General features: G+C 39.9%; 1 protein-coding gene across 1 annotated transcript in view; it reads right to left on the reverse strand.

Annotated features, from left to right (window-relative positions):
- Nucleotides 1-9,846: 9,846 nt before the first annotated feature.
- LOC139005363 (GLIPR1-like protein 1) overlaps nt 9,847-17,667 on the reverse strand; it is a 33,066-nt gene continuing 25,245 nt past the window's right edge. The window contains exons 4-6 of the mRNA XM_070407629.1: nt 17,444-17,532; nt 10,027-10,053; nt 9,847-9,938 (exon numbers count right to left, since the gene is read on the reverse strand). Of these exons, the coding sequence (XP_070263730.1) occupies nt 9,847-9,938; nt 10,027-10,053; nt 17,444-17,532 (208 nt within the window). The remainder of the gene's footprint in view (nt 9,939-10,026; nt 10,054-17,443; nt 17,533-17,667) is intronic.

A 17,667-nucleotide genomic window follows, 5' to 3' on the forward strand; every position in this document is an offset into this window, starting at 1 on the left:
CTAATCTGGAATCACCGCGAAGGGCGTCTGGATTGTAATCCAGATTGCAACATTCAAGCAGCACCGTGTCATGCAAAAGAACGAGATGAGCCCTAGGTGCTTTGGCTCAGTGGACAGAGCTTAGGCCTGTGCATTTAGTCCTGGGTTTGATTCCCATCAAGAGAGCATGCCCAGTTTGCAAGGTCTATCCCCACAGGGGGATGTGCAGGAGCCAGCCAATCAGTGATTCTCTCTCATCATTGATGTTTCTGTCTCTCTCACCTTCTCTGAAATCAATAAAAAATATTTTTTTTAAAAAAAATAGAAAAAAATGACATGAATTAGATGCTGACAATGGACCAGGCCTGTGCAAAACCCTATGTTAGTTTCATAGACTCAGCTTCTGTGTATTGCTTTTTTATCGTTTTAAATAAATTGCAATATCAATCTCTGGTTTCCTCAGAGATTGGGAATAAAGCTAGATATACTGGATGACGTAGTGTGATTCTCTATTATTTTGTCAAAAACTTAATTCAATGACTTGCTTGTTTCAGTATCTAAAGAGAATGACTGCCTAGAAAGATAAAAATAGACACATGGAAAGTGTAGCCAAGTACGTTCTCTGGACAAAATCTCTTCTTGACATTTACCTTTGGAACGCACCTGCCTTTTTGGTGACTAGGGAATTTCTGATAAGGACTCATTTAGTTGGTATGCTGAAGACTAGGGCAGAGTACATTTGATTGGTTATTTTACTTACATTGCAATATAAATGCATTTTTTTTGGCTTAATGTTTAAGACCCATTATATCAGTGTTGGAGTAAGTTTCTCCTGGACCCTGCTCAGTTTAGCAGTTGTGGGAATACTCACTCCTTTATCCTGCTTGACTATGCTAAGTGTAGAGTCCAAGTCCCTGGACGCCAGGTATTAGATGAAGACATGAGAAGTCGTGAGCATATGGGAGAGTCTTTATTGCAGCCCAAGTAGCCATTGCTTCTAAGGAGCCATTAGACAAAGCAATTCTTCAAAGTAGCCTCACAAAGGCAGCCATTGTACGGAAAAGCAGCCTCAGTAAACACAGGAGCTATCACACAAAGTAGCCTGACCAGGCAGCCTCTCACTGGCTGGTCAGTAACACATCTTTATACTAACTTAGACAAAAGAGGCTTCTTGCCAAAACAGTGACCTCGGTATTTGGGTTATAGAAAAGTACGCCTGCACAGTGCATACAGTGAAACTGCTGTGTCCTTGCACCTGTGTATGGCAACTTGGCCTTGAACATCTGGCACACTCTGATCAGGGTTTCCACAATCAGTTATATTATTATTCAATTAAATCAGCACTTTTTATGTGATATTAAATGACATTTAAATATATATATAATTGATTTCAGAGTGGAAGGGAGTGGGGGAGAGAGAGAGAGAAACATCAATGATGAGAGAGAATCATTGATTGGCTGCCTCCTGAAAGCCCCACAATGGAGATCAAGCTGCCACAATCCAGGCATATGTTCTGACCTGGAATCAAACTGTTACCTTCCAGTTCATAGGACAATGCTCAACCACAGAGCCATACAGGCCAGGCAATGACAGTTTTTATTATTACTGTGTTTCAAGTAAATATATATTTTAAATGTTTTTATTGATTTTTTTTAGATAGAAAAGAAGGGAGAGAGAGAGAGAGAAACACATCCTGCATACCCATACTGGGAATTGATCCTTTTACTGGGGAAGGAGGCTCTTGGTGTGGTGCATGGGACAATGCTCAAACAATGGAGCCATGCTGGCCAGGGCTCAAATAAATATCATAATTTGATGATTTGATTTGAGGTTGTTTATAATACTAATTAACTTAAGTGAGCACATATTTATATCTACTGTTATTCTAGTCAATTAAGCTTGCCATCAAAAAAAACACAACATTTTGATGCAACTAGTCATTATCTATACATATAAAAGCCAAGCCATTGGAACAACAGAATGACCCGTATGACCGGTTGCTATGACAAACACTGCAGCAGCCAACTGGCCCAATTGGGGCCCCAATTGGTCTCCCCAACCGGCCGTGGCCCCTTCCCTTGGCCAGCCCTGCCCCCGATTGACCCGGGAATGGGGCTGACCGGCCAACCTCCCTGTTCCCTTCACTCCATAGGGCAGGCCAGCCAGACCCCACCCATGCATGAATTTGTGAACCCGGCCTCTAGTTTGTTAATAAAATGCAGAAAATTATATTATGAAATGGGGTAAAATACAAGGATCCCAATGGAAATTCTACTGAGAAATACATATTTCTGTTCAATTATCTGCTAATGGAGAGTTCCAATGTGTGTTACTTTAACATTACATATACAGTCTAAACTGAACTTCTGATACCCTACATCCCAATCCTTACCTTTCCAGAATCTTCCCTATCTCAGTTAATGGCAGTTCTCTCTCTATTTTGTTTTTTTGTTTATTTGTTTTTTTGATGTGTTTTTTTTTTTTAATCTATTACTCAGGCCTCAAACTTTGGAGGCTTTGGTTCTTTAGCAAATTTTGTTAAAAAATATAAATGTCTTTATAGTTTCAGACCTCGATCAGTGCTCATCATTTAAAATGGCATCTCCTCAATTTTATGGATAAATGCAATGGATTCCTAGTGGATCTTCCTGTTGTCTAGTCTCAATACATCAGTAACAGTATACAGTATAGTCTTAATATACTTAAATATTTGGAGTGTCTACTATGTACCAGGTATTCTTCTTGGTGCTTGGAATTACAATCATACAGAACAAAACAAAGTAATATGCCTTTCTGGAATTCCAGTGGAGACAAATAATAAATGATAAACATAATAAACATAATAAATAATAAACATAATAAATAACTTCTACAGTATGATTTTTTTGAAAGGTGAAAACATCTATCAAAAGACAAATGCAGCCTAAGGTGTTTGGGAACACAGCGGGTATGTGGAGGCGAGAGATAGGGTTGTGATTTCAAACAGGGTGATCATTCTTTGAGAAGGTGACTTTTAAGTAAATACTCGAAGAGGATGCAAGTGGGAAGCATGTGGACACTGGAGGAAAAGAGTTCAAGGAAGGAGGAGATTAAAAACAAGGTGGAACTGTAATCCTAGGTAAACACCATGTGGAAAATGGGAGAGCTCAGTGATTATTCTGAGTTGCTCTGCTGGTGCGAGAAGAGTAAAGGCATTGAGTATTTTTGACTTTGTTAAATGATGCACAAATGTTAAGAATTTAAGAATAACTATTAAAAGAAAGAGAAATAGCAAACCAATAAAGGGGAAATGACAAATGAAGAATATTTTATCAACCCAATAGAAGTCAAGAAATCAGAAAGAGGTGTACTTTTTTTTTCCTTCATATATGTATTCAAGGTCATTAACATGCCTTGAATTATGATGTTGGCTGCAACTCATAATGTTTGGAAGTTTATTGCTTTTATTGCTATTCAGTTATAAATAGTTCATAATTGTCCCTTAGGACTTTTCTTTTCTTTAGCCATGTTTTATTTTTATTTTTTCAGTTACAGTGGACATTCAATTTTATTTTATTATTTTATTTTTTATATCAGTATTGGTTTTATATTGATATAACGTAGTGGCTTAAAACAATGCATACTTATTAATGTGTAGTTCTATAGTCACATGTGGCTCTTTGGCCCCTTGAGTGTGGCTCTTCCACAAAATACCACGTGCAGGCGTGCACGTACAGTGCGATCGAAACTTCATGGCCCATGCGCAGAAGTCGGTTTTTGGCCTGGGCGAGTCTATTTTGAAGAAGTACTGTTGATATTTGGCTCTGTTGACTAATGAATTTGCCGACCACTGGGCCAAGGGAAGTGTGCGAATCAGATGGATCAGGCTCTCAGGTAGTCATCAGGTTGGGGCCAGCTGTGTTCACAAGGTTAAGGCAGGTTCAGATTTGGAGCCAGCCTGCCCCCTGTAGGGCATGTGAGGGGAAGGCCCAACACATGGACAGTGGCAGCCCTCACCCTAAAGTCACACAATTCAGTTTCTCCTGGTATGTGTCTGGCACCTTTTGAGCTGCTGTCCCTTGGCTGGAGCTCAGTGTGAGTGCCTGTGGGTGGGTGAGTCTGTGACAGGCCCTTTAGGAGGAGGCCTGGGTTTGCAGCCACCCTCTGTCTCACTGGGATCATCTTCACAGTCAGCTGCTGTGGGGACTACTTTCCCAGCACTGGATCCCTGAGCTGGGGAGCCTGGTGTGAGGCTGGGACCCCCTCAGTCCTCAGTGGGGATCTCTGGGCCAAGACGTCCCTCCCAATTCTTACCATCCTCATGTGGTTTGGGGAGCAACCCATTCTGATCTCCACCCATGACTGGCCTCCTTAGTTTTAAGAGCTTTGTTCAGTTTGCCTTCAGGTGGTTCTCCAGGTTGATTGCCTGATAATTTAGTTGTCTTTTTATGTGCTCATGGAAGGAGGTGAGTACAGTGCTTATCTACACCATTTTTTTAATCCTGAGAATATGCTTTTGTTTATTTATTTATTTACTTATTTTTTAAATCTTTATTGTTCAAAGTATTATATATGTCCCCTTTCCTCCCCACTGACCTCTCCCACCCTTCCCCCAGCCCCCACCTCAGGCCTTCATCAACCTATTGTCTGTGTCCGTGGATTATGTATATCCCATATGAGTTCATTGGTTGATCTCTTCCCCCTCCCCTCACTCTCCCCTGTCTTTCCTCTTTGGTTTGACAGTCTGTTTGATGCTTTTATGTTTCAGTCTATTTTTCTTCATCAGTTTATATTCATTAAATTCCACATATGAGTGAGATCATGTGATATTTGTCTTTCTCTCACTGGCTATGCTTTACTGATTAGAGAGAGAGAGAGAGAAAGTGAAAGATAGAGGATAGATAGATAGATAGATAGATAGAGAAACCTCAATGTGAGAGTAAAACATCCATTGGTTGCCTCCTGCACATTTGGGCCAGCAATCAGGGTATGTGCCTTGACTGGGAATCAAATCCACAATGTTTTGTTTCCGTGCAAGGGATTACCTTCCAGTGAGTGGGATGGGGCTCCATAAATTGAGCCATGGGGGCTCTAGTCCACACTTCTTGACTGGAACCTGTATGAATTTTTCATTGAGCTACTAATGGAGTGTGTGTTCAGTTTCTCCAAATGTATACTTTTACCTTTTTGGTTTGTTATTAAGTTTCATTACATTTGTAGTCAGAGAATATTAACTATGTATGGAACTTGGATGAAGAAACAGATACCATAAAGAGAAGAAAGAGTCATGAAGTATCCACACATACACCCCAAAACTGGCACATAATAGAAATGGCATTTCTGATGAGATAGGTATCTGATGAGAATGGCATTTCTGAGGAGATAGGCAGGGGAGGGTGAGGCAAGGGTGATAGGACTTTTAAAAGAATATTCTCAGATAATTATTTATCCTTATGGGAAAATGTAAGCTTTAATATCTTCCTTTTTCTTACACCAACATAAATTCCAGATTAAGACAAGTGTGGGAAAAAATATCTAGAGGAAAATAAGAGTATTTCTAGCGCATCATACCTATTGCCTCTATGTATCCTTACCTTCATATCTGCATTTAAATACTATACTCAACAGAGCATCCAGAGTGATCCTATTAAATGTAAGTCAGATCATGTTACCCCTCTGTTCTAAACCTTCCAATTGATGGCTTCCTATGGCACTCAAACCACAATCCTAAATCCTCACAATAGCCTTCAATGCCCTCCCTTCTTTTTCAGACACTCTGGCCCCATTATTGTTTATGAAAAGAGCTAGGTGCTCCTGTCTCAAGCCATTAGGTATTGTTTGTTTTGGCTACAAATTCTTTTTTTGTTGAAAGTATTACATATGTCCCCACTTTTGCCCCATTTATTCATTCTAGCCAGTCCCTTCTCACTGCCGAAGGCCTTCAGCACCCTATTGTCTGTGTCCAAGGGTTATGCATATACGCATACAAGTCTTTTGGTAGATCTCTTCCCACTCACCCACCCTTCCCTCCCTTCCCTGGAGATTCCACAGTGTGTTCCATGCTTCTGTGTCTCTGAATCCACTCCATTCATCAGTTTATTTTTTTTCATTAAATTCCACATATGAGTGAGATCATGCGATACTTGTCTTTCTCTGACTGGCTTATTTTGCTTAGCAGAAAACTCTCCAGGTCCCTCCATGCTATTTCAAAGGGTAAGATATCCTTTTTTTCTGTGATACAGTATTCCATGGTGTAAATATACCATAGCTTTTTTATCCACTCATCTACTGATGGGCACTTGGGCTGTTTCTAGGTCTTAGCTATTGTAAATTGTGCTGCTATGGACATAGGGGTGCAAACATTCTTTCTGATTGTTTTGGGTTTCTTAGGATATATTTCTAGAAATGGAATCCCTGGGTAAATTGGCAGTTCCACATTTAATTATTTGGAGTTAAGTGGAATTTTGGAGTTTAGATTCTAGTCCTTTCCACTCTCAGTTATTGGGACAAAGTTTGCCTTTGAGGTTTTCTATTTGTAATTTAGAAATAACAGCCACAACCTTAGGAGATAATAGATATCTCCTTCTGTATAAAATGTATAATATAGTAACTGAGACATTGGTACGTATGCATTATATTTTGGCTGAATCGATATGTAATACATTCAAAGTTAATATTGTTTAAAAGTTATTATTATTATTTTGCATTTTACATTGTAGCTTGTAATAGGTTTAGATTGGTATGGGCTTTCACAGTCCTCTGGTGTATTTCACTTAAATTTAACTTAAATTTCTCAACAACTTCACTGACATAGAAAATCTACCAGTTCCACAGTAATTCTTTTATATTTTCAGACTGTAATTGTCAGGTACTTATTTATAACTTTTATCTTTTTGTCTTATTCTTATTTTCTGGAAGCTTTAATTGTCATGACTTCAAACATGTGAATGGATCATGCATTAACTTCCTACTGCTGCTGTAACAAATGACCACAGACAGTATTGTAAAGCAACACACATTTATCCTCTTACAGTTCTAGAGGTCAGACCCGGGGGAGGTGCATTCCTTCTGGAGGGTCAGGGAAGAACCTGTTTTCTTGTCTTTTTCAGCTTCATTGCTTGGCTCATGGCTTATGGCCCTTCTTCCCTGTTCCAAACCAGCAAAGGCTGGGCAAGCCTTCTTGTGTTATCTCACTCTGACACTCTTCTGTCTCACGTGTTCCTCTGCTTCCCTCCTATAAAGACCCACGTGATGGCACTGAGCCACGTGGGTAATCCTGGGCAATCTCCTCATCCCCAGGTCTTTCATCTGCCATCGTATGTAAATTAACATATTTACATGTTCTGAGGATTAATTAGGACATGGACGTCTTTAGGGGAGCATCATTCAGCTATCACATATCTAAATCTCTCTCTTTTAAAGTTTTATTAAAATAAAATACACTCTCACAAAGTATACACATTTTGGGTGTATGGTATATGAATTTTCACAGCCTGAACAAGTTTCTAGATCAAGAAATAGAAGGGACCCTGTTCCCCAACACCCCTCCCTTGGTGCTGTCTCCCAGTTACAGTCCACACCCTCTGTCACAGCAGGTTGACTTCTCTGTCCTACTGTCAGAGGTTATGCACTTCAGTGAAATCACAAAATGTAGACTCTGTATCTTATTTTGTTCAACATTATGTTTGTACATTTTATCCATGTTATTGTTAATAGGTGTCCTTTATTTTCATTTCTGTACAGTATTTCAGTGTATAAATATACCACAATTTACTTATATACACATGCTTATGGACATTTGACTCTTTTTAAAAAAATACATTTTATTGATTTTTTACAGAGAGGAAGGGAGAGGGACAGAGAGTTAGAAACATCGATGAGAGAGAAACATCGATCAGCTGCCTGCTGCACACTCCCCACTGGGTATGTGCCCGCAACCAGGGTATATGCCCCTGACCGGAATCGAACCCAGGACCTTTGAGTCCACAGGCCGATGCTCTATCCACTGAGCCAAACCGATTAGGGCCATTTGACTCTTTATGAAGAGTGTTGCCATGAACTTTTGCATGCCTTTTTGTGAATGTATGTACTGTGCTCATTTCCGCTCAGAAGTGGAATCACTGGACCATTGAGTATGCATGTGTTCAACTTTAAAAAATATTGACAGCCTGGCTGGAGTGGCTCAGTGGTCGAGCATCGACCCATGAACCAGGATGTCACTGTTTCATTCCTGTTCAGGGCACTTGCCCGGATTACAGGCTCAATCTCCAGTAGGAGGCGTGCAGGAGGCAGCCAATGGATGATTCTCTCTCATCATTGACGTTTTTATTTCTCCCTCTCCCTTTCTCTCTCTGAAATCAATTTAAAAAACCATATTTAAGAAAATATCGCCAAATAGATTTCTAAAGTGGTTGCAATTAACACTGTCACCAGTAGCAGTAAGAGGGTGCTAGTTGCACCATATATTTGCTCCTGCTTGGTATCGTCTATATTTTTTATTTTAGTTCTTCCGGAAATGGTTTAGTAATTTTCATTTACATTTCACTGGATAATAGTGAACTGTAGCATTTTTAGATATGTATATTGACCATCTATATGCATTTGTATATGAAACTTCCCTTCAAAACTGTTGGGTTATCTTTTTCATATTGGCTGTGGAACTTACTTATAAATTCTAGTTACAAGTCCCTTTTTAGTTGTATTTGCTGAACAAATATTTTCCTATTCTGTGATTGCCTTTACATTCTCTTGATCAGAGTTCTTAATTTCAGTGTTGACCAGTTTACCATTCTTTCTGTTTGTTATTAGTGTCCTTTGTACCTACTTTAAAAAATATATATATCCTTTTTTTATTGATTTTAGAGAGAGGGAGGGAGAGAGAGAGAGTGGGAGAGAGATAAACATCATTGTGAGAGGGAAATATTGACTTGCTGCCTCCTGCATGCCCCTACAGGAGATGGAGACCACAAACCAGGCATGTGCCCTGATCAGGAATCAAACTTGTGACCTCTTGGTCCATGGGACTATACCCAACAAACTAAGTTACACCATCAGGTAAGGGCACCATCATCTCAGGGCACTGTCATGTGAGGTCACATATCTAGGTTGGGGGTTTGATCCCTGGTTGGGGCTCATATGGGAGGCAACTAATCAATGTTTCTCACATCGTTGTTTTTCTCTCTCTTTTTCTTATTTCTTCTCTCAAATCAATAAACACATCCTTGGATGAGGATTTAAAAAAATAATCTGAGATACTTTTATTTACTATTACTTTTCTTCTATACAGCAATACTATATACCTTTGAATTAAAAATATAAATTGAATTATATAACACACAAGAGTGTTGAAGTTTTAACAATTAATCTGATGAGACAGTTAGCCATGCACTTTTTTTTTATTGTCATGTGTGAGACTTTCTCTTTTATATAAATGTTAGAAATAAAGTCAGTGGTGGTCCATTTCAAGGCAAGGCATTTAACCCTGAATGGAAAATGACTGGTAGTTTCCTAGCATAGCAGCCCATGGACATGACAAAGTTCATTCACCTGGAGGGTCCCCGGGCAAACAGGATGTTAGGGAGGGGCATATTGACAGAGGAACTTAAACTGGAAAGGAAAGAATACCCTATAAGGAAATAATGAAACTTAGGTGAGGTCTGGGAAGATTGTATACCCTCTAGTACTCAGCCAATGAGGAACCGAGGGAGGGACCTGAGCACCAGGGAATAAAATGTGGGTTGTAAACCATTTGGGTGTGCCTGCCCACCAGACACCTGATCTTGCCAGACCGACATTAAACACCTCACTTTTGCTGTACTTTGTGTCTCCATGTCCATTATCTTTATTTAATTTTGGACTGGTGAGTGTGTTTCCCATAATACATAAAGATTAACACATTCTCAGAAGAACACAAAGTAGGCACAATAGATTACATGCTGCCAACTGTGGTGCTTCCCCCTTTGGTTCCCAATTTGGATATTCTGTCAATAAAAAACAACAGTTAAGAGCTCAAGTTAGATTCAAGGGACCAAAGTAATTAAATCAATTCTCAGATAGTTTTATACATACCTACAAGTCTTTCACGTGTTTCATTTCCTATAATAGAAAAAAGTAATATAAAATTAAAAATATTCATTTGCTTTTTGGGCTTTTAGAATAAGTTAATGAACTTAGTAAACAAAATTTGGCTTTTTAGCTTAAAAAAAATGATGAAAGTTTCCTCCCCAAATCCTGTTGTACCTAAAATCCGTGTGATGCTCTCTGCCAACAATGTCATTTCCACAAATATTTCTAAAATGCCCTTTGCGTTGAAGGCATAAAAGCCAAACATAGACAAAACTATATCACCTTATATTTGATACTCTGTCATACCCATTTAAAAATCTCTGAAAAAGGTAGTCCTTCATGTAGTGTTTTGGGTACCCACAGCCTTTCATGAAATATCTCACTCATTTCTGCACTGGCCCTTGCTCTGAATTTTGCTCAATGTCTTTCCCCCTTCAAATTATTCTCCCCTATTTACTGTGCTATCAGCAATCTGCAGTTTGTTAGGAATGCATTTATTTATTTATTTGTTTGTTTGTTTGCTTATTCATTCATTTATTCCTTTTTTCCTTCCTTTTTTTTTTAAAAAAAAATTTTGGCTGTGTGTTGAGCATGATTACAGCCTTTGGACGTAATGGTTATCAGAACCAAAATAAAGTTCCTCTCCTTACAGAAAAATAAGGAAAGAAAATCTATCATCAATTTAAAAATGGACTAAGGAAACAAAAATGATCATTACAGAGAGTGATTAGTACTATAAAAAAGTACAATGCCTCAAAAGATAGACAATAATGAGGAACTTAAACTAATACCTAAAATTTATTGAGAGCTTACTTTAGTTTGCACTCAATCACTTTGTATGACACTTAAATGCTCTTAGTCACCTCCTCAGTAAAGCCACCTCACATTAGTTCAGGAGGCACAGAGAGGCTCAAGCAACAATCAAGATTTTGTTTAAAAAGCGATAAAAAATAATAAGAAAATAAGAATACAGGAAACAATAAATAAACAATAATAAAGGAGGAAACAGGATGTGATAAAAGTTTTAAAAAATTAAAAACTACCTGTATCTATCTCTTTGCAATAATTTCAAAATATTAGTTAAATGAACCAGTTTTTAAAAATTTACTTACTCAAAGAGGAGTTGAGAGTAAAAGTAAATTTAAAAAAATTAAACTTACAATGTAATACTTAGAAACAGTATCCAGAAAGCAAAAAAGGAAAAAAAAAGAAAGAAAGAAAAGAAATACTATGATGAAGTTTACAACATTAAAGAAAGAGATTGGGGGTAATTTGAAGAGATGCAGAAAATATCTGGTAAAATTAAACATTCATTCAAGATAAAAGATCACAGCAAAATAAGGAAAGAGAAAACTAATGTAATCTGGCCATAAGGACTAATTAAAAACATTTTAAGGAAAAATACATAATTTTGAAACATGTCCTAAAAAATATGGAGCAACAAAATGGTCTCCACTGTTATAAATCACTATAGGCCCAGAGCATGAAAATTTATGCACTGGAGGGGGGGTCCCTCAGCCCAGCCTGTCCCCTCTCACAGTCCAGGAGCCCTCAGGGGCTGGAGGTGACCCAGCGATCAGGGAAAGGTGATGCCCCCATCACACCTGTGCTGCTGCCACTGCTGGCAGCAAAGCCTCGGCCAGCCCTGTTTACCTGACCCTGGGCGGCTTTGGGTGGCTGGGCAGCCATCATCCGAGTCTTGCATGCGCCTTAGGCTGGCCCTGGGTGGCTGGGGGGGCTGAGGGTGGGTCTGGCTGCACTGTGTTCCTGCCACCTCCCTGCCTTGGCTGAAAGGACTGGGAGGCTCTGGTGGGGCTGAGGGAACTGGGCAACGCCATCTTGTGGCTATGGGCACCACCATTTGTGATGGCATGACGGTCAATTTGCATATTCCCTCTTTATTATATAGGATTGTATTGGAAGATTCACTGACTATTAATATTAGTGAAATAAATAACTGATGTAAAGTTTATATGACAAAACATATTTTTTATAGAGAACATTAAGAAAATACAAGAGTATTAACCAACTATTCATAAGAGAATTATGTAAGATTTCTGGATATTAGACTAATATAAAAATAATTTATATTCTATAAATTAGCAAAAATCAATTAGGAAATATAATTTTAATATGCCATTTTAAAACAACAAATACATGCTACTAAGGAATCTAACTTGGTGTGCAAGGCCTTTACTGAGAAAAGTTTATAACTTAACTGAAAGACATTTAAACCCAAATAATCTTTATTAATATAAATAGTCAATGTAATAAAGATTTTAAATCTTAAATTTACCTATAAACTCAATGCAATGCCAACCACAATTTCAAGGTCTTCTATGGAATTGATGAGCTTATCATAACATTAATTTCCAAGAGTAAAGGACCAAGAATAACCAAATATTTCGAAATAGTTGGAAAAGGAACAAGTTGGAGAACACCTCCTAGCTGGTATCAAAGTTTATTGAGTCTTTGCAGTTTGTGCAGTGCTGTACTGGAGACCATTGTTAATACCCACTTAAGTCTCAGCAATGTAGTCCTTTGGGACAAAAGCTGTCATCAATCACAGCTAGAAAATCCAAATAAAATACAACAAAACAGTGTTTAAGAGCATCAGAGATTCAAAGCAACAAAGACTAGAGCAGTGATGGCGAACCTTTTGAACTTGGCGTGTCAGCTTTTTGAAAAACCCTAACTTAACTCTGGTGCCGTGTCACATATAGAAATTTTTTTGATATTTGCAACCATAGTAAAACAAAGATGTATATTTTTGATATTTATTTTATATATTTAAATGCCATTTAACAAAGAAAAATCAACCAAAAAAATGAGTTCGCGTATCATAGGTTCGCCATCACTGCTCTATACACTGGATGCTTCCAAGACAGCAAAAGCCAAAAGTTTCCAGGTCTCTTAAAGACCAGTTTCAGAACTGGCACTGTATCAAGTCCTTTATTCAAGGAGAGGAGATATATGGTCCACTCCTCGATCGGAGTAGAGGCATGCATGTAAAAGGGGAGTGGGGGTGGGGGGAGAGGAATAGTTGTTGGCCATTTTTCAAGTCAATGTACCACTCCAAGAAACAGCATATCCCAGCCCTAACCAGTTTGGCTCAGTGGATAGAGCGTCGGCCTGCGGACTGAAGGGTCCCAGGTTCAATTCCGGTCAAGGGCATGTACCTTAGTTGCGGGCACATCCCCAGTAGGAGGTGTGCAGGAGGCAGCTGATGGATGTTTCTCTCTCATTGATGTTTCTCACTCTCTATCCCTCTCCCTTCCTCTCTGTAAAAAATCAATAAAATATATTTTAAGAAAAGAAAGAAACAGCATATCACCAAAACTAAGAGAAAACAAAACAACCTTGAAAGTAGGAACAGACCCACAGGTGATTTGGATGCTGGAGTTTTGAAAAGGGGTTGGAATAGTTGAAGGTGTTGATAATGGAGCTTGAGGGTCGGGGGAGTTAATAGAAACATGTGCTTTGCAGTTACATAGCATGGATTCAGATTTTTCTTCCATTGCAGTAAGAAGCAAGTGAGGAATTTTAAGAAAAGAAGGTATTTGATCTGATTTTCTTTGGGTAAAACAGTTTGGAGTAGAGTAGGAAGAGTATCATTAGACTGGACTAGTTCAGGAGAGAAATGACAGTGGCTTGGATACTGGGCAGGAAGGAGAAATGAAAAAGAGTGTTTCTTTGTTATCTTTTCAAGGAGAAAACATTAATTTTTAGGTGGGACATAATGCAGGAAGGTTATTTTTTAAATTGGTTTGAATGAAATCTGAATTTAGAGGCACCATACTCTAAGTCATTCTTTAATTGATGTATAAAATGGATATTCAAACATACATATCTCATGGAAAGTTAATTATCACAAATTGAACATACATAGATAACCTTTAGGTATTAAGTCCTCTTTCCTTTCCAAAGGGAACCACTATCCTGAGTACAAATGTAGAATAGTTTTGCCTGATTTTGAAATTTATATAAAGGAAATCTTTTAATGTGCTTTCTTTTTGTATCTACCTTCGTTTATGGCATTATATCTATTTCTTTTTCTTAAATCTACCCCCTTCATCCATTTCACTCTATCTTCAGTCAAAGAATTTATACACCTAACTTAAAAAGTATCTTTGTTCTGAGAACTAATAGGATGATGATGGAACAGAAACACTAGTTTTAAATCACAATAAGTTTGGACATTGATTAACATGTTAAGCGCCATGTCAGTCACCGGTGACTGACACTATACTTTACCTCGGGATTGGTCAGTCGCTGGTGTTGCCAGCATATTGGTGAAATCGGATATCTCGGGCTAAACGGAAAGGAAGAAAAAACAGGCTTGGCGCTTAACTTGTTAATGTGTTACTCCTGAGTGAGTCACTATTTTAATAATCCTATATAATAAATGGATAATATACAAATTGACCCTAACGGCAGAACAACCAGAACAACTGATGGACCAGTCACTATGAGGCACACTGACCAAGTCCCATCCCCTGGGGTCAGGCTCCCATCGCCTGATGGCTAAAGGGGAACTGAAGGTGGGTGGCGGAGGATGTGGGAGGCACTAGGCCAAGACCCCTGCACAGCTGGTCACCCCACAACCAGAGGGCACCCTACAGCAGGAGCTGGGCAGGAATGGCCAACCTCTTGGTCCCTCCACCCAGCTGCAGGCTCCGATTGTCCATGGGGTACCAGTTTCCATTAGTGGGAAGAAGATACAATAGAACAGCCTGGAAAAGGCAAATCTTTTTCCTTATTGATTCTTTATCACCGGGCTCTAGAGAAATAATGGCCAGGTCCCCTGCTGGGTCCCTTGGAGTCCCATCTCTCCTCCTCTGCTGAACCCTGCTGATCATCAGGTGTCCCAAGAGCAAGAGGGAGAGGAAAGCTGGACTTAGCAATGCCACCCACCTGAGGGTCAGGGGTAGCAGGGGGAAGTGGTGACCATATACAGACTTTGGAGTCACACAGACTCTGCCAGTTAGAGCTGTGTAACCTCTCTGAGCCTCGGTTTCTTCATCTATAAAATGAGTATGATAATAGTAAGAGCCTCATTGGAATGTTACAGCATGTGCATAAGATTATGCATGTAAGGCTCTCAGCCCAGTGCTTGACAGGTGCTAAGTGCTCACTGTTGTCACTGTGATTATCTGTCCCCTGCCCTCACTGGGCCCATGAACACCAGTGCTTAACTGGCAAGGTAGGCAGGTGTGGAGATTGCCTGCTCCATGTCCTGGGGCCCCTGGGGGAACTCAGATTCCGGATTCTGGATTCCGGATACACGGGCAAGATGGCTCTGCAACATGAAACCCCTGAGGGTCAGGAGTCCAGCCTGGTCCCAGCATGTGCCCCTGGGTCTCTGGGAAATACCCGCTGCCTTCCCTCTCTTCCCGGCACTGTCCTGTCCTGCCTCAGTTGTCACTCACGCCTGGAATCCCTGCATCATCTGTGTGCACATCTGTTCCCCAGCAGCCCCCACTCCGTGTGCCTCTCAGCTCTGCCCTGCACTTGGGCAAAACAGGTAACCACCTTGATCCTTTGTTTCCTCATCTGAAAGCTGGGAATAATAGTGCCGGCCTCCTGGGGTTGTGGATCAAACCAGGTCACCAGGTGAAGCAAAAGTGCTGGGGCCTGTGTTAAGTGGCCATGCAGTGCCAGCTGTTCTGTTACTTCTGCTGAAAGGCGAGTCTGTGAGGTGCCCCTGTCCTGTGAAAACCCTGAATGAGATCTTCAGCCTCTTTCAGAAACTAGGAGCTTATTAGCATAATAATCCACCTGTGAAGGACCTTTTGACTCCTATAAGCATTAACAACAAAGAGTAAAAAGCCTGAGGCCTAGATGTCGGTCCTGTATACCAATAGGTTGCTGGTTAGGTTCCCTGTCAGGGCACATGCCCAGATTGTGGGATCAATATTTCTCTTTCTCTCTTTCTTCCTCTCTCTCTCTCTCAAATAAATAAAAACATTTTTTTTTTTTTATAAAATATATTTTATTGATTTTTTACAGAGAGGAAGGGAGAGAGATAGAGAGCCAGAAACATCGATGAGAAAGACATCGATCAGCTGCCTCCCGCACATCTCCCACCGGGGATGTGCCCGCAACCCAGGTACATGCCCTTGACCGGAATCGAACCCGGGACCCCTCAGTCCGCAGGCTGACGCTCTATCCACTGAGCCAAACCGGTCTTGGCAATAAAAACATATTTTAAAAAATAAAGTTAGAAGTGAAGCCATTATGGTCCCATGGCTGCAAACTCTAGAAGAAAACATAACTCAACAAGAATAAGAGACTCTTAAAAAAAGAAATTACAGCAATAAAAATAACAGAATTCCAATGAGAAAGAAAACGGGCATCTAAAAGAATCCATGTGGCTACAGGGGAAATTGCTAATGAGCCTAGATTTTAAAAGTCAAACTGGGAAAAATGTATTTGCAGCAAATAGTCAATAAATGGTTAGTATCTTTTTTTTTTTTTTTTTTTTTTTTAAATATATTTTATTGATTTTCCACAGAGAGGAAGGGAGAGAGATAGAGAGCTAGAAACATCAATGAGAGAGAAACATCGATCAGCTGCCTCCTGCACATCCCCCACTGGGGACGTGCCCGCAACCCAGGTACACGCCCCTGACCGGAATGGAACCTGGGACCCCTCAGTCCGCAGGCCGATGCTCTATCCACTGAGCCAAACCGGTCCCGGCTGGTTAGTATCTTTAACATATAAAGAGCTCACACAAATCCTATATAATAAAAGCTTAATATGCAAATTGACTGAACTATGGAACAACTGGTGGAATAACTGGTCACTGTGATGCACACTGACCACCAGGGGGCAGAAGGTCAATTCAGATGATCAGCTAAGCCAGAAGCTAGCTCATGGCTGGAGAGTGCAGCAGTGGTGGTGGGAGCCTCTCCTGCCTCTGTGGCAGCGCTAAGGAGCAGTGAGCTGAGAGGTAAGGAGCAGCAAGCAGGCAGCTAGAAAGGGGCAAAGGGTCCTGGGCTATGAAAGGGTGCAGGCAGGGCTGAGGGACCTTCCCCTCCAGTGCACTGATTTCGTGTACCTAGCCTCTAGTAACTAATAAAAGGAGGAGAATGGAGGCAAATGCCAATAAAATTTCAACTTGTAGTTCTTTGTATAGTAGCAACTATCTACTGTATAGCAGCACCCTGGATCACATTTATACCTCACTCCCACCTGTCCTTTAGCCTCAGAGGGAAAATAAGCAGTGAAGAAGGGAGGGATTATCTGAGTTTAAGTATGATTTATGACAAATGAGTTATATCATCACAGAGCAGCAATCAAATCTTCTTCATAAATTCTCTATAAACTTGAGGAGATCTAAATTTGAAAATATAATGAATTTATGGAAACTTTTCTCTCCAAATAGGAAATTACAATTTACTTTTTTCATTTTGCTTACTGCAGAGGCTGATTTCACAAGTGTCTTCTTTTCCACACATAGAGCAGGATGCTCCTTCAGTGTAAGGGCGGTCCCCTGCATAATTTCCTCTGTAAAAAAGGGAAATATTGGGTAGCCAAATGGCTATTTACTCTTCTAATTTTGTGCATTTACTTATTTTTTGGTTGCTCATTAAGTCATGAATGTTGAAAATGACTTTTGTCCCAATTTTATGCTAATTTGTT

The sequence above is a fragment of the Myotis yumanensis genome, unplaced genomic scaffold (genome assembly GCF_028538775.1).
Source record: "Myotis yumanensis isolate MYYU_CA2020_CCGP unplaced genomic scaffold, mMyoYum1.0.hap1 SCAF_3, whole genome shotgun sequence".
Taxonomy (NCBI): Eukaryota; Metazoa; Chordata; class Mammalia; order Chiroptera; family Vespertilionidae; genus Myotis; species Myotis yumanensis.